Source organism: Grammomys surdaster, unplaced genomic scaffold (assembly GCF_004785775.1).
Source record: "Grammomys surdaster isolate TR1022 unplaced genomic scaffold, NIH_TR_1.0 126059, whole genome shotgun sequence".
Lineage (NCBI taxonomy): Eukaryota > Metazoa > Chordata > Mammalia > Rodentia > Muridae > Grammomys > Grammomys surdaster.
The window spans coordinates 4,173,687-4,193,509 of NW_021620869.1; the positions used below are offsets into that span (position 1 = coordinate 4,173,687).

The following is a 19,823-nucleotide window of genomic DNA, read 5'->3' on the forward strand; positions in this document are numbered from 1 at the left end:
CTGGTCTACAGAGTGAGTTCCAGGACAGCCAGGGCTACACAGAGAAACCCTGTCTCAAAAAAAAAAAAAAAAAAAAAAACCAAAAAAAAAAAAAAAAAAAGTTTTTAGAGGTTCCCTCAACTACCAGTTCCTATCTACCACTGTTTTGGAAGTTTAAGTTTTAAATGTTATAGTTTTGGGATATCAGACTAGTCATTAGAAAAATAAAGGCCCATGACTTCAGAGTATGGCAATATGGCTTTCGTTTCTCTCACTCTCACTTTACGACTCCAACTGTCTTTTGGATTATTAATAAATGCAAAATAAAGTCAACGATGACAGTTTAAAACACTTCACCGTGCAGCTATGTGTCTTTTCAAATACACGGCATTCCCCTGAAGGTGCTAGTTTATATAATCTATGTTCAAACTATTCAAAAGAAAGAAGGGAAGTGCGTCCAGATGAGGCCCAAGGGAGGGAGGGAGGGCGGCAGGCTCTTCATGGTGAGCGCTGACACTCTATGTTGCTCCCTATCTGTCTGCTAGAAGGAATGGCCAAAATGTAAAATTTCTTAAGGTCCCTTTAATTCTACATGTTTAAATATGCTACACAGAAAACAAAGCAGTCTCGAGCTTTTCTTTCTCATATACATGTGTGAACTTATACAACTGACCTACCTCTCAGGATGTTTCTGTCTGTCTGTGGCATCAAATATTTTTCTCAATTCCAAGGAGTTCTGAAAACAATATAAAATTACAAATACATAACAAAAAACGAATGCCATACATGGAGTTCCAAGATGTAAAATCTTCAAAGCAATTTTGTGACAATGTCTACCACCAGAAGCTAGAGATGTAGCACCTATCACCCAACCCTTGAGCTAGCATCTCTCCCTGAGACCTCAATAAAAGGAACTCAACCATATTTGCCTAACTTTTAAAATCTGTAGAGTAGATGAAAAGTTTGACACTATGGATTTTACCTCATTCAGGGAGTTCCCACTAGGCTTTAAGCAGCCAGCTGAGAATAGCCTTCCGGAGTCACTTCCTGGGGCAGCTGGCTGTGCATCTCTGCACTGCTGTCCACATGACCAGTCGGTGTTACAGGCCACGCTTTGTTTGTCACTTTGCCACTCCTCAGGTTGACTCTGCCTCACCATCTTTGTCTCTGTGTTGCTTGATGTAGACACTACAGAAGAGTTTACATTTGCTCTGCTGCCCACACCCAGTGTCTGCTGAACTTCTGGCACTGACGTAAGACACATTTCTTTCATCAGAGAGCATGTTTTACTTGTGGCACTGCCTTGTACATGGTGTAGGCAGCTGCCTTCTACTTCTGCCTGATTGTCTGTGACTGCCACCCGTGGTATCACAGGACAGAAAAAGCCTGGCTCAGGGAGGCTTTTGTATTGCAAAGAGCCACAGAGAGAAATGACTGAATCATCTAGAATGTAAGGCCCAGAAGGCTGGTGAGCACCATTAGCCTTCAAGTGTGTCTCGAGGGCTTGCTCTTGGGGAAACATGATGGCATTCTCAGGGTGCTGTGATGCTTTGTTCTGGAAAATTCTATTTCCATAAAAGTTTTTACTTTCAATTGTCTGAGATTTCATTTCTTTAGTATATACTTGAGTTTCAGGTACTTTCTGGGGGTTAAAGGGAGAACTTCTTTTCTGTAAAACATCATCAAATGCTTTATGATACGTTAAACCAACTTCTTGTTCCTTGTATTTTTCATATTTCTGCTCATGATATTCTTTTAACATATCAGAACTCTGAGATATAGAGACTTGAGGTGAACGTTCTTGTGCAAAACCATTAAGTGACTCCAAAGAGGGGCTAGGACCACTCTCTAATTTACTATGATTATCTTCTAAATTGTCACCACATTTAAAGCCATGGCTTGATGTTTTCAACTCACTAATACCCAGACTGGACCTGCTCACTGTCTTTGCTGGGTTGAACGACAAGTGTGCACTTATGTACTCCAGCTCTGCACTGTAGTACTCCTGCTGCGAGTCCTCGTCCATGTCACTCTTCTGCATGTCTGCATAGTCAGCACCTGAAGCCTCAGGGCTCTGTCTCAATCCAATGCTATTATTATCTTGAGGTCCTGAAGTGTCAAAAAACATCTCTACTCTTTTGTGTACCTCAGGATGTAATTCTGAATATAAATGCAAAAGATTTTCATCCTTCAGTTTTGATTCTGAATAATGGATAGAATAGGTCTCATTCAAAAAAGCATAGTCAAAACTGTCTTCAAATTCACTTGACTGGGAGAAAATATTCTCTACATTAGTATCTTGACTTTCTGATAAATCTCTCTGGTTAACACTGCCATCCTCTTTGTCACTAGCTCTTTCTTCTGTTGCCAAGGAGTCCCCTTCACCATTAGGAAAGGTCAATTTAACTTCGCTGTAACCGTTGGTAAATAACATATTTTCTTTCTGAGGATTATAAAGTTTGTCTGTTCAAAACAGTAAAACAGAGAGTATGTTAACAATACTATTGAACCTGGGAAAGACTAGACATAGTCTGGTCCCAGCTCCTCCAAGTCCTGAACTACTTCTACATCATCAACAACAAACACAAATGTGGTTTGTAGCAACTCAAACAAATTAAAACCCATCTCCTAAGCAAGCATGCTACAGCCCTAACCCCACTGTGATGGTTATTAAAGGTGGGCCACAAGAGATACTCAGGATTAGATGAGGTCATGAGGGTGGGCCCTCAGGATAGTGTTAGGAGCCGCGTTCGCCATTGCAACATGGCGGCGGTTTCCTGCTTCCTGGTTCTTCTTGAGAGCCTTGCTTGAATGTGCGCCTGCGCAAGGCTCGAAAACCAGTATGCTCATTTGGCGATGTCGTGAGAGCCAATGAGTGTGTGACACGTCTCCTAGGGCTCTATATAAGCCACAGGTTTTTTGGGTTTGGGGTCCCTCGCTTCACTGCCATCTAAAGAGCTGTACAATAAATTGCTGTCAGAAGAATCCTGAGTGTGGCGTTCTCCTTATCGGCGAGGCTGTACGCCACAGGATAGGATTACTCCTCTAAATGCAACAGAGAGCTTCTCTTTTACTGTTACACACTACATTAAGACACATTATATACTAGCTAGAAAGTGATTCTTCAAGAGGATCTGACCATCCTGGCATCTGAACCTCACACTTCTGGCCTCAGAACTATGAGAAAATAATCTGCACTTGTTTAAGCCACTTAATTGATGGTGTTTTCTTACAGCTATCCAAAATGACATAATGCCAAGATTCTTCCTGAAGTCTTTCAATGGTGAGAGGTCTTTTTTAATAGGGCAGCCACTTTACTTGTGGATATGCCTAATAAACTTAAAAAAATAGTATCATTTAATAAATTATGGGCTATCTACTGGTGTCAGTTGTATGCAGTGTGTAAATGAAGGCAAGAAGATACTGGTGTTATACTTGCAACTTATGGCTTTCCTAAGGGTCAGAGATAAGCACACAAAAAAAATCAACCACAGTTAAAAGAGAAGTACTGACCATTATGCTAATGGAACAGGTGAACTGGAGGAGAAAGGAGGGGCAGAGTTTGGGGAAACCCTCAGCAAGTGCAGCTGGCTGTGTGCAGGAACTAAGAATCCAGCCCTTGCAGGAACTAAGAATCCAGCCTGCTCTAAGTAGCAGAAGAGCTGGCTGAGTGGAGTCTACGGAACTGGTAAGGCCTTTTATAAGGTGCTGAGACATCTGGCTCTTATTCTAAGGAAAGGGAAAACCAGGGCAAATCCTTTAAAGGGTAGTGGTCATGTGACTGAGATTGAATTGTAGAGACTTCCTGAGAGCAAGAAGCATGGGAAGTGATGGCAGGTAGACCAAGAGCACAGAGGTAAGGCTAGAGAGAGTACTGAAAACAGACACTTTGTGCGGAGAAGTGACAGAAAACTCTTATAGAATAGTAACTATCCTTGTTCCAATAAATTCTGGAATTTTCTATTTCATTGTACTAAAAAGCACACTTAGCTCACTTTATTTCATGACCCACTGATTGGCCACTACCTGCTTAAGCACCACTCTAAGAGTCACTGGGCACTCCATCTGAACTGGAATATTTATCACTAAAGAGAGGAAGCACTGTGAAGACAGGTGCAGAGGAGGAGGAGAAAGTAAGACGGGGAGGGGGAAGCTAGAGGTCAGACCAGGCAAAGGGAATCTGAAGTTATGATAAAAGATCTACATGTAAACACTCAGCAAGCTGCAATAAATACAGATTACACAGGAGCTACTGTCACACATCTGGGACATCTGTCTTGCTTATGATATAAGTGAGTTAATGTATTGCTCATTTTAAACTTTTTATACTATCTTATCATATTACGATTTTAAGATTAAACAGAGTGGTCTTCCATGGACTTACAAGGTTTGTGTCTTTTGCCCTTCCCACTATATAGTAAAAGCAATTTGCCCACAGCTAACAAAAACTTACGAGAGACTTGGCAAAGTTAAAAATGTGTTGAATTGTCTCAGCTTGCTGCTCGAGGCTTTAGAACAGTCACCTGGAAGGAAACCTCTGTTTACCAAATGCACCCTTTGCCAACAGGAGTGCATCCTTACCATTTTGGAAGTGTCCTCTAGTTTTGTGGTAGTTTCTATCAGAATCTGTCTCTACCGCTGCAGTGGCCTGCATAGTTCAAGGATGTATGTTCTAGGAAAGGCACAACACTGAGCTATTAGTACACTTGGCACAGAGTTATAGAACTTAGAAATAAGCAAAGCAGCAGTTACAATCAAAGGTTCTAACATCAGAGAACTAATAAAAATTAAAATATTGAGTAACCTTTATTTTTTTATTTTGTTTTTGGACAGAGTCCTATGTATCCCAAACTGGCCTTGAGTTTACTACATAGCTAAGGATGACCTTGATTCTTTGACCCACTGTCTCCTAAGTGTTAAGTACTGAAACCATAGGTATACCTGACTTATGGTATATTGTGGATTCAATCCAAGGCTTTATATAAACACTATTAACTAAGCTATATCTCTTGCCTTTTTGAATAACTTAGTATGCATTTATAGCTATATAAAAATGTAGCAAGACATAAGACATTCTTTCAAATTTCTATAGTACACAAAATATAAGGTCAGAAATCTTAGTCACTGTTGTGTTACTGTGAAGAGACACCATGACCAAGGTGACCCGTATAAAAGAAAACATGTAATGGGGCTGGCTTACAGTTTCAGAGGCTTAATCCATTATCATTATGGAAGGAAGCATGGCAGCATGCAGGCAGACATGGTGCTGGATAAGCAGCTGAGAGTCCCACATCCTGACCCACAGGCAGCAGGAAGAGAGAAAGTCTGGGTCTGGCATGGGCATTTGAAACTTCAAAGCCTACCCTGAGTGACTACACCTGGGAGGCCACACCTCCTGGAATCCTACTAAAGAGTTCTACGCCCTGGTGACTAAGTATCAAATGCGCCTATGAGAGTGATTCTTAGTCAACAACCACAGTGAGATCATCAAGATGTCAGTAAAGACTAATCTGAGTTTGTTGCCAAATATGCATAGAAGTCGTTTCCTTAGCAACCTGTAGAGCTACGAAGACCCGACCAGGAGCTGAGGAGAGTAACGTGCATGCTGATCTACAATCAGATCCCCGGCATCCACGAGCAACCCTGGGCACTCTAGACTCTACAAAGCTTCTTCATATACTTTGCTCCAAGTAACAAAGCTAATTTCCAAGAACCCCTTCTTTCCAAAATTAAAAAAAAAAGTTGTCTTGTTTGATATGTTTAACTGGTTTTTCAATTTTTTTTTTGTTCTTTAACCCAAAGCAGCATAGTTAAGATATTTATTGAGATAATTGTAGGCTTGCCTAAGGCTTTGGTCTACTGCAAACTTCATTTGCATATAATGAAGAAAAAAGAAAACAGGAGATGGAGATGGGTCTAAAAAACTGAAAAGTAGATTTTGTAGTAAGGCTCAACCCAAGACCATAGGACCTGTCTTGCCCTTTTGAACTACCTGGTCTTTTAAGACCTTACATTGAAGATGGTTTGTTCAGGCACCAATAGTTGTTGTGACTCAACCTGGATTTGTTTGTGCTCCCCAAAATTCCAACTGGCAGACAAGCCTGTGTGATTGCTTCAGTGACTGTGGAGTCTGCCTCTGTGGGACCTTTTGCTTTACTTGTCTTGGATGTCAAGTGGCAGCTGACATGAATGAATGTTGCTTGTGTGGAACAACGGTGGCAATGAGGACTCTCGACTGAACCCAATATGGCATTTCTGGATCTATTTGTGACGACTATGTGACCACCCTCTTCTGTCCTGTTTGCTCTGTGTGCCAAATCAAGAGAGACATTAACAGGAGGAGAGCCTCGAATGCTTTCTCACGAGCTGGATGGTGAGAACTCCCGCCGAAGCAGCTGAGCTCAGCACATACCTTCAGCCCAAGTCTTTCCAAACCTTTGGCAACTGAGATATGATGGATACATTTAAATACAGAATGGTGGAATCTGCTTAATTGGGCCTTTGGATTTATTTTAAATGGGTATCATTCTTTGACTTGGTTTCTCTGTGTTCCCATATCATCAAATATTCCAGCTTATAATTTTTTACATTATATTTTAAATATAAACCAAATAAAAGATTTTGCTAAGGAAAAAAAAAACCAAACTAAAAAGTAGCTGGGTGTGACAGCACTCCACACCTTTAATCAGAGCACTAGGGAAACAGAGGCATGCAGATCTCTGAGGTTGAGACTAGCCTGCTCTACGGAGTTCCAGGACACTCAGGGTTACAAAAAGTAACTGTGTCTCAAAAACCAAACCAAACCAACCCAACCAACTAACCCCCCACCCCCCACCAAGGGCAAGTAGAACGGCTCAGCTACTACCATACTAGCCGTGCGAGCCTGACAGCCTGAGCTAGAGCCACACATCTCCAAACCATTAGCGTAAAAGTGAGAACCAACTCCATCACTTGTCCTCTGACCCTCACATGTGCTGCAGTACGTATGTACATTTATTGTCCCTCTTTGTCGGTCTATCTCTCTTACACACTTAGACCACATACACGCACACGCATACACATGAAAGCAAAACTGATCTAGAGACCTCACACTAACTGCATCTCTCCTTCCACAATTCTCTTTCTTTCAGAGAATATAGGAACTGGCAAAATGTCAGTCCAAGTTGCCAACTGATACTGATTGTGAGCTGACCACTCTGGAGAGAGAGTATGTCCACGGAGTGGCCCGAGTGACACAGGAGGTTGGGACATGCTGGCCATACTGCTATGGCATTTTGGTGCACTGCAGGGTCTATGCTCACTGAAACCAGCAGGATTTCCTTGAGAAACACCTTGGAGACTCCTTTCATCAGTACCCAACAGAGCCACTGAATTCTCTATGGCTAGTTTTCTCTCTTGGGAAGCAAAGTTACTGGTGACCCTGTGTTTTCTATAGACTAAAAGGTCACCTGTTACAAAACAAAGTTTCTCTTTAGTGTATGTCTGCTTGTGATTCAGAAGGGCACTGGAGGATAAGTTCTCCCCACACTGTGTATAGCAATGTTGCTTAGCCTGTGGTCTGGCTGGGCTGCTAAAAAGGATATCGAGCCTGGGGATGTGGTTGTCTTAGGGTTACTTCTGCTGTGATGAAACACCATAACCAAAGCAACTCAGAGAGGAAAGAGTTTATTTGGCTTACATTCCCATATTGGTGTTCATCATGAAAGGAAGTCAATAGGGCAGGAATCTGGAGGCAGGAGCTCATGTAGAGGCCAAGGAGGGATGCTGCTTACTGGCTTGCTCAGCCTGCTTTCCCAAAGAATCCAGGACCAGCTGCCCAGGGATGGCAAAATTGGCTGGGTCCTCCCACATCAATCACTAACCAAATGGCCTACAGGCCTACAGGCCTACAGGCCAATAAGCTCAAGCCTATGGAGGCATTTTCTTGATTAAGGTTCCCTCCTCTCCAGTGACTCTAGCTTATGTCAAGTTGACATAAATTAGCCAGCACAAAGGCTGAGTGCTGACAAATGGAACTTCAATTTTGACAAGGATGAGCAGTGCTTAGATAAATGAGTCTAGCATAACTTCTGTACCAGTGTGACTGCTATTGCAATACTCAGTCTTGCCCCAACCTGAGACTTGATACTTTTTAAAAATCATTTTAATTTAGAAATAGAAAACATCTTAGAAAAGAAATAAAAACACTAAGTATACTGGCTTTTTTTGCTTCATGAAGAGAAAGTATTCGGCCACCCATAATACTGTGGGACTACGTAAAGGTATCCTGGTTCATGGCTGGGCATGGGTCTGGAAACCCCGAGACTCTAAGTGAGAAACAGCAGGTGTTCAGCCACGCTCCAGAACCCAGAGTCCTGATGCACTGTCTTGTCTCCATAGACCTACATTGTTCAGTCATGTAGGCCATTACAGCCTCTCCCAAAGTGCACAGGTAGAGGGTGTGACTAGAGGTCTCAGGCCCTAGGGATTTACATACTAATGAAGGCCAAAGGGCAGAGCAAATTAAGCATGGTTCCCCAGAACCTCCCCCTTTCTCCCTCCCTAATTAACTTGGGACTGCCCTGAGTTTGGGGGGGGGGGGTTGTACATCCAGATCCATCCACCATCCGCCATGAAAATAAACCCTTTTGGAACTGTGGACATTCTCGTGTCTTTGGGGCCTGCCATCGCCAAAGCCTTCAGCCTCTGGAACCTTAGACCTTCTCGTGGATGTGGGATCAGCCAGTGAGGAAACCCCCGGGCCTCCTCTGCCGAGGCTTTTTTTCCACACAATACTGTTATTTATAGGGATATGGATCAGTTTCACAAGGAAGCCAATGAATCCCATGATAGCAAATCCTATTGCTGTGGCCATGGCTAGCTTCTAGGATTCATTTCTATCAGGCTCGGTCCATCTTTTAACAAGTCAAATCGAGTCTTTTACAAACTGTTAGCTTGGCTGAACAAACTGCATTCCCTGATCCATGACTGTTTATGGGATGGTGGCTTAAGAAGGCAGAGACACAGAGGACTGGAGTGGAATGAACACAGCAGAGCCCTGGACTTGGTACTTTCTATTGGCTATTAGCTAGAAATACTTTCTTGGAAGGATATGGTTTCCATGGAGTTTGGCTTTGATGGCTCCTGGCTGCTCATGAGGGAGGACAAACAATTGGGCAAGCTGTTGCCAAGTTGTCTTATTGTCTGCTTGGCCACTGTTGCTCCAAAGAGGGAACCTCCATCCCCACCTTTCCCAAGAGCATCTAGGAAAGCCATTGCAGTGAACCTAAGTGGGTGATACTAGGTGGATGTTGGGAAGTGGTGTGCAGACCTTCAGGTGCTCACTGGGCAGCTGATCCAGGAGCTGACTCTATCTATGCTGATGCTGTCAGCAGATACACTGTAGAACAGCTGGTACCCGCACTGCCATTTTCACTGACTACAATGGACTTGGAGCACATAGAAGACACAGGAATCCTCCAGCAGTAGTGTTAGGAATCTAGCAATCCTGTGCATCTGAATGTGTTGCTGCCAATGCTTAGGAGGAGACAGACAATTTAGTGAGACTGTTTCAATATAAATATTAAAAAGGAGCTAAGACACAGCTCAATAGCACAGCACTTGCCTAGACGCTGGGGTACAGCTCAATAGCACAGCACTTGCCTAGACGCTGGGGTACAGCTCAGTGGCACAGCACTTGCCTAGACGCTGGGATACAGCTCAATAGCACAGCACTTGCCTAGACGCTGGGGTACAGCTCAGTGGCACAGCACTTGCCTAGACGCTGGGATACAGCTCAGTGGCACAGCACTTGCCTAGACGCTGGGATACAGTTCAGTGGCACAGCACTTGCCTAGACGCTGGGGTACAGCTCAGTAGCACAGCACTTGCCTAGACGCTGGGGTACAGCTCAGTGGCACAGCACTTGCCTAGACGCTGGGATACAGCTCAGTAGCACAGCACTTGCCTAGACGCTGGGATACAGTTCAGTGGCACAGCACTTGCCTAGACGCTGGGGTACAGCTCAGTGGCACAGCACTTGCCTAAACGCTGGGATACAGCTCAGTGGCACAGCACTTGCCTAGACGCTGGGATACAGTTCAGTGGCACAGCACTTGCCTAGACGCTGGGGTACAGCTCAGTGGCACAGCACTTGCCTAGACGCTGGGGTACAGCTCAGTAGCACAGCACTTGCCTAGACGCTGGGATACAGTTCAGTGGCACAGCACTTGCCTAGACGCTGGGGTACAGCTCAGTGGCACAGCACTTGCCTAGACGCTGGGATACAGCTCAGCTTCTAGGATTCTTATCCTAGAAGTAAATCCTCAGTTTGGCAAAAAATACATACTTACAGCCCTGAAATTTCTAGCTAACTCAGTCTTTCTAAAGTCCAAAATCCATATCAATTCAAAGCTCTTTCAATTTAAAATCTCTGTCCTTGCTTTATGGTCTGCAACATGCTTTTAAGAAGGAAGTCTGTCTACCACAGGGTGCCTGTTGGACATTTCCTTTCCTCAGAAACCACAGTCCTAAACTGTCCATTGTATTGTATGATAAAGCATTATTTTCACACAATTTACCTAGATTTTTTTTTATGGCAAGCCAATAAGCCTTAATATGCTTATGTTCTTGGATGTATAGTGAATGCCTTTAGTATCTACACTTGGAAGGCAGATCTTGATGAGTTTGAGGCCAGCCTGAACTACAGAATGATTGCCAAGTCAGTCAGAGCAACATATTAAGATCCTGTCTCCTGCAAAAGTCAAACAAACAACGAGAACTAAAACAATCAAAGATGTTACTTCTTTAAAATTTGTAAATGAAATAACACATTCATAAAAGTCCCTGGGTGAAATAAATCACAACGGAGATTAGAAAATAGTTTGAAATTTAGTATGAAGTATGCAGCTAAAATAGTGCTTAGGAAAATGTACAGCTTTAGGACTGGGTGATGTAGGTCAGTGGTAGACTGCCTAACATCTAATGCATGGGACCTGGGTTCAAGAACCAGCACATTCATCATCAATGGAAAAACGTATTAAGTACTTTCATTATAGAAGATTTACAAGAACTGCCTGAAGGTTCTGAAGAACTACAAAAGCATGTACTGGAAGGATGGCTCAGTGGTTAGGAGCACTTACTGCTCTGTGAGAGTGCAAGTGTGACTGCCAGCTCCCACAGTGGGTGATTCAGAACCACCTCTAATTCTAGCCCCAGTACTGACGGCCCCTTCTGTTCTCTGCAGGCAATCACATGTATGTAGCATGTACACATACACAGCACAAATAAAAATATTTAAAAATCTAGAAAAGGCAGCATAAATTAAGTCCAACAAATAAGTTGGTATAGCAATTACAAAAGGCAAACAAGACAAAATTAGATGAATAGGCACAAAGCCAAAAGTTGTTTCTTAAAAACAAATGATACTGTTTACAAGACTTCATCTATGACAACATCAACCACTAACCTATTGGCAATATTAAAGCGATAAGAGAGGATTATAACATTTTCTCTAACAAATCTGACAACACTCCAATGGTCTCTTAGCTCCTAAGAAAATTAAATCTGTACTTTAAAAGATTCCCCTCAAAGAAAATGACAGGAGTGGATTGTGCTGATGGATTCTTACAATCAACAGAAATAAACCCAGAATTCAATTTTATGATGTGAGGAAAAAGGGAAGACTTACCAGCATGTTTTTACCAGAACTAGCATAACCTTTTTTTTTTTTTCCCAATCAGATACTTAGGTGTCCAGATGTGTGCCTGCATGTCTGTAGGTGCACCATGTGCGTGCAGATGCCAGAGACCAACCTTGGTTGATTTCCAGAACATCGGACCTCAGTGACAACACAATACGTGTGGGAACCGAGTGTCCACTTGTCTCTCGTGTCACCGTCTGGCAGAGCCCTTGCCTAGCATGCAGGAGACCCTGGGTGCCATCCCCAGCATCGCACCAATAGGTGTGTCGACTCATAAGGTGACTTCCAGGCCAGCCGGGGCTACCTAAGTCTTTGCCTTAAAAGCAAGGAAACCGCTACCAGAACACGCGCAAGAGCAAATTACCACCGTGGTGGTGGGATCACAAATGCAACTGAGCCGGCGCTTTGCTGCAGAGCAGCACGGGCCGGAACAGGCTCCCAGCCCCACCTGCCCCGGGGTGAGGGTGGAACTGGGGTGTCTCGCTTCCATGCTGGGGCTCACCGTAAGCGTCGCCTGCATCCCTGCCTTCGAACCTCTCGTCCAGGTTGCTCTCACCGCCTCCTCTGGCTTTCCAACGAGTAATGTCCCGGGGCTTGTCGGGTAACGGCTGCCGACGGCCCGCCCACCGCTCGAGGAGAGCTCCTATTGGCCTGTGCAAACAGGCTGGCACCATGATTGGCCTGATGGGGTTTGAAAGCGCGGGAAGGAGCCGCGAGGGACTTAGATTGGGTGTGCTGGGATTATCTTCTCGCGAGACTTGGAAGGCACACTGCTGGCGAGTTCCGTGGTTTGTAGATCCGTGTGTGCCCTAGACGTGGAACCCTGTGGCTTGCGTTTACCTGCATCCTGTGTTTCCCTTTGTAGGACGAGGGGGTCTATAGTGGGGCACTTCTTGCCTATGGGACAAAACATACGGGCACACCACAAAATTCAGAAAGCAAGAGAATATTTCAGTACAATCATTTTAAAAAAAGTAACAGAAAAAGACTCAAGATGAGAAAATTATCCAAACCAGCATCCTTTTTCTCCTCTCTTCGTTTTTGGTCAGGCTGTAAATGGCTCCATGGAGAACACGGTTTCTGATCTTGTTTTTATTTAGTTTGGTATCATGGATTCTTTTTGTATTTTTTTTATATGATTCCATTACGAGATTAGTTGATCGCTGAGGTTTAAATTTTTCCATATATATTATATATATTTTTTTTAAAAAAGAAAAGCTTTTTATTTGTAATTACACATATATGTGTGTTTCTCTGTGGGTAGGTACGCATTGAGTGCAGTGTCAACAGTGGCCAGAAAAGGGCATGGAATTCCTTGAAGCTGGAGTTATCGGAAGTTATGAGCCCTTGGTCCTGGGATCCCAACCGGAGTCCTCTATGTGAACTGGATGCACTCTTAACCACTGAGCCATCTCTGTAGCCCCTTGCACATATATATTTTGTGTGCTCAGTACAGACATGGTAGATAATTTAAGCTTGTACAAAATATGATGATCCAGGAGGACCAACAACTCTACAGCATTACAGATGACTTTACTTGTTTGGACGTATACTTAATTACCAAAGAGTAATGGAGGCCCTTTCAATAAGGACAGAATGGCTTTAAACCTGGGCATACCTCAAAACTGTTCCATCAGAGACAGAGGCCTCTCACTTGCACTCCATTTATTCTTTCGTTAATAAATTGATTCACCAAACTTATATTGACATGTCAGCAGCCAGGTTTAGATGATCTGGAGACTGTGAACAAGGTAATTAAGTCTGGCATCTGTTCTACAAGTTGGTTCAGATGAGGGTCACATTAGGCTGGACAGTATACCTTGTCTGGGCAGATAGCGTCAAGGCAGGTATCTAGCTCTGAGTGGTGGACGCCCTGTAGTTGTGGAAGTGTATGGGGAGGAAGGCACCCTGAGGATACCACAGACCACTTGCAGGCTAGGAGCTCTTACCCCACTGACTGCTGTGGCACAGTTAGATGTTCTGGAAATTTCTTTCCTGGGCTGGCAGAGTTCTGTCAAATGCTCACTCTGTCCCCTTCTACCCAAAGAGACAACACAGAAAGTGTCAGATCTTTCATGTGTCTGGATTTTAAGACCACAGAAGACAGCAAATCATCTAGTCGAAGGATCTCTGAGATCTGGGGAGATGGGTTGTTTCTCTGTCTCTAGAGGGCATGGCCCACACTGTGCATAGTCTTGTTTTTATGTTACCAGCCAAATTCTATAAATGATGAGGCTGGGCAATATAGCAAGGCTGGTCAGCATAGCTAGATCCTATCTCAAAATAAAACAGACTAAAAACAAACAAACAAAACCCAAACCAAGAAACAGAACTAATTTCCTTCTCATTGAGAACAAACACATCATTCCTCAGGGCAGGTTTGGCTTCCAGAATCTTTGTTTGTTTGTTTCTCCTTCCTTCCTCACTCCCTCCCTTCCTTCCTTCCTTCCTTCTCCCCCCACCCTCTATTCCAGATCTTTCTGGAAGAAGCAAGCCCAGAAGCCAAGTCTGGAGTGCCCAGGCTGGAATCATCAAGGCCTCTAGCCAATGGTCTAACAGTAAGTGATAGGCACCAGCAAGTGTGTGAGTTTGGAAAATATTCCCTGGGAATTTGGGATCCTAAACCAGAACTATCAAGCTATGTCAACCTCAGACTCCTGACACCACAGAAACTGTGAGACAAGTTATGTGTTGTATTGGGTTAACTTGCTACTGAGCGATAAATAACGCACACTGTGAACTTAAGAAATTTCCTCACAGTAGTCAAAAAAGAACAGACAAATTTAGTTACCTGGGTTCAAAATTAAATGTCTAGCTAAAAAGTTATATTTTGGGGGCAATATGGGAAAAAGAATGTAGGGACTCGACATACTAGACAAGTGCTTTCCCACCGAGCTACATCCCCAGCCTTCTGTGGTTTTGATCAATTTTGTTTTTGTTTGTTTAGTTGACTGGTTTTTCAAGAAAGGAGTTCTTTGTGTAGTCCTGGCTATCCTAGTTAACTTGCTTTGTAGACCAGGCTGGGTTAGAACTTGGAAATCTATCTCTGCCTTCCCAGTGCAGGTGTCAAAGGCATACACCATCACTATCTGCCTGATTGATTTTGTTTTTAAGGCGGGTTTTTTCTGTTTTGCCTCCACTCTCCTGGTACTCCCTATGTAGACCAGGTTGGCCTTAGACTCACAGAGATCTACCTGTTTCTACTGCCCAAGTGTGGGGACTAACGGTGTCTCTTAGCACGCCCGACTTTTTTATTGTGAGACAAGGTCTCACAAAGTTGCCCAGGTAGACTTCAAAATTATTTTTTAAAAAATGTGTGTGTGTGTGTGTGTGTGTGTGTGTGTGTGTGTACCACAGAATACATGGGGAGATCAGAAGACAACTTCCAGGAGTGGATCTATGGTGGTTTGAGTAGGTTTACCCTCATAGATTCATGTGTTTGAATGCTTGGTCATTGAGAGTGGCATTATTAGAAGGTGTGGCATTGTTGAAGTAGGTGTGACCTTGTTAGAAAAAAATGTGTCAGCATTGGGGTAAGCTTTGAGGCCTCTATACTCAAGCTCTGCCCAGTTTGGAATGAGAGCTCCACCTGGCTGCCTGTGGAAGAGTCTCTTCTGCCTTCAGATGAATATGTAGAAGTCTTGGCTCCTTCAGCACCAGGCATATCTTCCTGGATGCTGCCATGCTTCCACCATGATGATCATGGACTGAACCTCTGAAACTGTAAGCCAGCCCCAACTAAATGTTTCCTTTTAAAAGAGTTGCTCTGGTGATGGTGTCTCTTCACAGCAATAAAACTATAACTAAGACAGGGTCCCAGTGAATAAATTCAGCTCATCAGACCTGGTGGCAAAGCATCTTTACCCCGAGGACCTGAGCTTTCAATCCTCCTTCCGCCTCCCAGGCAGCTGTATGACAGGCCTGTGCCACCTGGCCTGGCCCAGCCTTGTAAGCAATGGTCTATAGGACATGTGCTTTGTAACTTTAAGGAGCAATGAAACGGCTCAGAAAGTTGCCAGACATAAAATACCGTGAGCTGGAAAGACCAGGAATCACTTCAGCTGTAGAGAACGTTTGTTAGGAAGTTATGAAAGCCTAACAAGGTTCACTGAACTTCTCGACATGTGGAAGATCAGCTGGCTGACGTGATTTTCAGCTAAAACCTCTTATCTTTAGTTTTAAGTGAGTCATTTGACAGAAAGACAATCGAATAGATAGCTTAGATCCATTTTATTTCAAAGGGCTTCCAAACTTTCAAACACTTATAAAGAAGTGTCAGTTCAACCTGACAAGAATGGACTCAGGCTATGGCTATCTATAAATCTATTATGTCTGTTAATAAGTTTCAGCTCGAGATAGAACTAGATACAAACCATTAATGTCTATCATGATGTGGGGCTCCAGATATGGAGAATTAGAACAAAACAACAAAAAATACAAAAGAAAAAAAAAGCTGGGTGATGGTGGTGCACATTTTTGATCTCAGCACTCAGGAGGCAGAGGCAGTCAAGTTTCTTTGAGTTAAAGACCAGCCTGGCCTATAGAGTGAGTTCCAGGACAGTCAAAGCTATACAAGAAATCCTGTCTCGAGTCCTACACTCCTCCCAATCTCCTCTCCCCAAAAGTTGAAACTGATGTTTCCTTATTACTTCATTTGACCATATGATATGAAAGGATTGGGGTCAACTCAGGACTCCCAAGACCAAGTTTTCAGCACAAAGGACAGGGAATAAGAAAGACATGACATAGAGGACAAGGAAAAGGGGGAAGGGAACAGGAGGGAGGGGGAAGGGTATTTGTCTTGGGGATAAAGAGGAGATATGCATGGTCCATAGGCAAATATCAGTTTATAAAGCAAAAAGGGAAACCTGATGTTAGGATGAGGTGTTTAATTTTAATTGGGCATGTTAATTAGGTGAGCCAAAGGGGTCTTTTGATTGCTGGACTTCAATGCTTTTGGTAGGTGGACCTTGGTGGTCAGTGTCAGGAGGAAGAAGTGGCCAAATAAGGGAATAGACCTTAGTGGCTAGCATTAGGAATGTAATCTAATGGTTTTTAGCAAGGCAGAGGGAATGAGGGAGAAGAGCAAGGCCTGCCAGAGTCATGTTGGACAGACTCGGGATGGCCAGAGTCCCTTCACTATGTACTGTAAATATTTGTGCTTAGCTTTCTAGAGTAGTCTCTATGGGACGGATCCATGGACACAGTTCTTTAAATTGTTGAGAAAGCACACAGAGATGCGGTGAATCACCAGTTTATGAAATGGCTGAGACAAGAATAAAGGTGATGGCTGTGTGTGAGCTCTGGGCTCACACTCATCATCGAGTGATAGAGTTTTACTTAGGATTACTGTTGGTTAGCTCAGGTCAAGATTTCCTTGAAACAAAGACATGCTTGACAAATATTCAATAATTAAAGCCAAAAAAAAAAAAGAAAAGAAAAGGACAGCATTCTCTGCTGCCACATTATAAATGAATGAACTAAATTTGAAGTCCCAAATGCTTACACCTGGTCAATTTAAATGATGATGAGAATTCATATGGCAATGTATGTTAACTTTTTGGACCACAAATAGTTGTGTAAGTATGAATGTATTGTGCCCTCCCCTCCTGTTAGTCCCCTTGTTCCCCTTGTCCACTGTGGCAGCTTGACTTCTCCTTCAACGTTGTATATACATACATGGTTCTACGCATCTATATAAACTCCAGGAGCCGCTAGTGAGAGAAAACATAGTATTTGTCTTTCCAAGATTGGCTCCATTGACTTCCCTCCATTGTATCCACTATCCTTGAGATGACGTGACCCTGCTCTTCTTAAGGGGAGAGAATCCTGTTGTGACTGCTCCTCACCTGCTCCTCTGTTGCTGGACACCTAGGTTGGATGCACGACTCTGCTGCAGTAAACAGTGATGTCTGTATCTACAATTCTTTGGGAGTGGTTTTCTTAACCCCTTTTGCTCCTAATTAACCACAAGGCATTTCTATGACCTATTTAGCCTGTAAAGACACAGAGGCCTTGTTTTTTATTTTTCTGGCCAGGTTCTAATCTATCTATTTTCCAGCCACATGGTCCTTTACCTTCAATCTGAGTCTTGCCCTGGCTCGCTCTGCTCCATGTGTGTTGTCCCGGTGACTCTCTCATCAGGACCTCGTGGTAAATCCTCCTGCCCCCACTATATAGTCTCCACACCTTCTCTCAACATGGTCCTTCTCTACTCTTCTCTCTTTCCCTGGGACTCCTGGCTGGGATCAGAAATCCAGCCTTCCTCTCTCGCTGCCCAGTCATAGGCTGAATCAACTATTTATTGGCCAATCAGAGATGATAGAAAACAATTTTTATATAACATTGGGATCAGAGATGCTTGGCCATGCCAACATCCAGACTGTAGACAGATATCTCGGTATAAAAACCAGATCTTGAGGCACAGAAATCTGCATCTGAACACACAGTAAGTATACCCAGGCCAACCCCTAACAGATGTCCATTTGTCTCTGTGATATGTTAATATAGAGTCCTTCAGGTAAATACCCAGGAGGGCTATAGCTGGATCGTGTGGAAGATCTGTCGTTAGTTTTTTGAGTACCCCCTTACTGGCTTTTATGGTGACTGAGTATATTCCCTTCAGCAGTGTGTAAGAGAACCCTTAGGTCTGTGTCCTTGATAGTAGTATTTATTAACTGTATTTTTAAAAATCACAGTTAGGGATTGTAGACTGTTTACCAACTCGGTAGAGTGCTTAGATTGCAAGCATGAGTACGTGAGTTTTATCATCAGAACTCATGTAAAAAAAGCCAAATTTGGTGGCATGTGTTTGTAATTCTAGTGTGCTCTCCCACCCCCTCTGTGTGTGTGTGTGTATGTGTGTGTATATGCATGCTTGTGTATGTAAACAGATGAATCCCTGGGCTCAATAACGGCCAGTCTAATCTACATGGTGAGCTCCAAGCCAGTTGGTTGGAGCCTCGTTGATACACAAGGTTGTCCTCTGGCACCTTCACACACATTGTAGTGAACACACAGACCTCTGCTGCTTGCAGGTGTCAGCTCTGCTAATGACCTCCTCCCTGACTGGACATCCTTAGTGCTCCCCAAGGATGCTCCTTCCTGACTGGACTTTCTCAGTGCTCCCCAGGATGCTTTTCCCTGACTGGACTTCCTCAATGCTCCCCAGGATGCTTTTCCCTGACTTGACATCCTCAGTGGTCCTGCAGGCTGTTCCTCCCTAACTGGGCATCCTCAGTGGTCCCCCCAAGATGCTCCTCCCTGACTGGGCATCCTCAGTGGTCCCCAGAAAGCAGCTCCCTTCTCTGAGATCAGCTTTAGTGTGCTCAGCAGATCCGTTCACCTCAGAGCTCCATACCTGCTTAGTTCTTGTTTGCCCTCCCTGTTGTAACTGTAACTTATAGTGAGTCCCTACCATAAGGACTCACATAACTTCCCTACTCGCAGGACTCACGTGTGTACCCACTGCCAAGTTTCATTGCTAAGTTCCAGCTCTGCTGACTCTTGTGGCGACTTTCCAGGCTATTCTAACATGCGGGGAAACAAAGCTAGGTTCTTTTGTCAGTCATTCCGCATTATCCAGGTTTTCAAAAAAATAAGGGGCAATATGAAGTTTTAGACATGGAGATATGTTACAAAAATATTTAGCAAAACTATGGTGGGCGAACCTGTGTTTTTAGAAGCTGCCAACTTCCACACCATGGCAGGTTAAGAAAATTCAAACAGGCCAGAGTAGTAAAACAGAGATGGCTTCTCCTTGGTTTACCATATTGGCAGCTGTGCAGAGAGAACCCATCACACCTGACCTGGGCAGGCATACCTTGTTTAGATTAGGGTTGGGCATAGAGGATCTACTCTTGGAAGGCAGAGTTTGATGACTTCGTCTGGCCCTGGGTGGGGGTAGTGAATCCAGAGCTAGAGGGGAGAATTAAAGACAAACCTGAGGCCTCCTCTCTTCCACTTTGTTGTCTCCCATAGTATAGGAAGCTTTGGGAACATAGGAAGTGCTCACCTGAAGCCTCACGTGGCCTGTTGGAGATGGACTCAGGCAGCCACTCACTTCACCAAGACCTGTGGTACCTGCCAAGCACTTGGTGCCCCTAGGTACCAGGTAGGGACCATCCAGCAGATAGTGATGGGGCAGCTCTAGTATAGATGGTGA

The 19,823-nt window shown here is 43.8% G+C and overlaps 1 protein-coding gene and 2 pseudogenes across 1 annotated transcript in view; 1 reads left to right on the top strand and 2 right to left on the bottom strand.

The window, feature by feature from the left end:
• Rbm44 (RNA binding motif protein 44) overlaps positions 1-4,633 on the bottom strand; it is a 16,691-nt gene extending 12,058 nt beyond the window's left edge. The window contains exons 1-3 of the mRNA XM_028755440.1: positions 4,561-4,633; positions 962-2,442; positions 657-715 (exon numbers count right to left, since the gene is read on the bottom strand). Of these exons, the coding sequence (XP_028611273.1) occupies positions 657-715; positions 962-2,442; positions 4,561-4,633 (1,613 nt within the window). The remainder of the gene's footprint in view (positions 1-656; positions 716-961; positions 2,443-4,560) is intronic.
• A 594-nt stretch (positions 4,634-5,227) lies between these two features.
• LOC114610739 lies at positions 5,228-6,356 on the top strand (annotated as a pseudogene).
• A 304-nt stretch (positions 6,357-6,660) lies between these two features.
• Positions 6,661-8,944, bottom strand: LOC114610740 (annotated as a pseudogene).
• Positions 8,945-19,823: the final 10,879 nt, after the last annotated feature.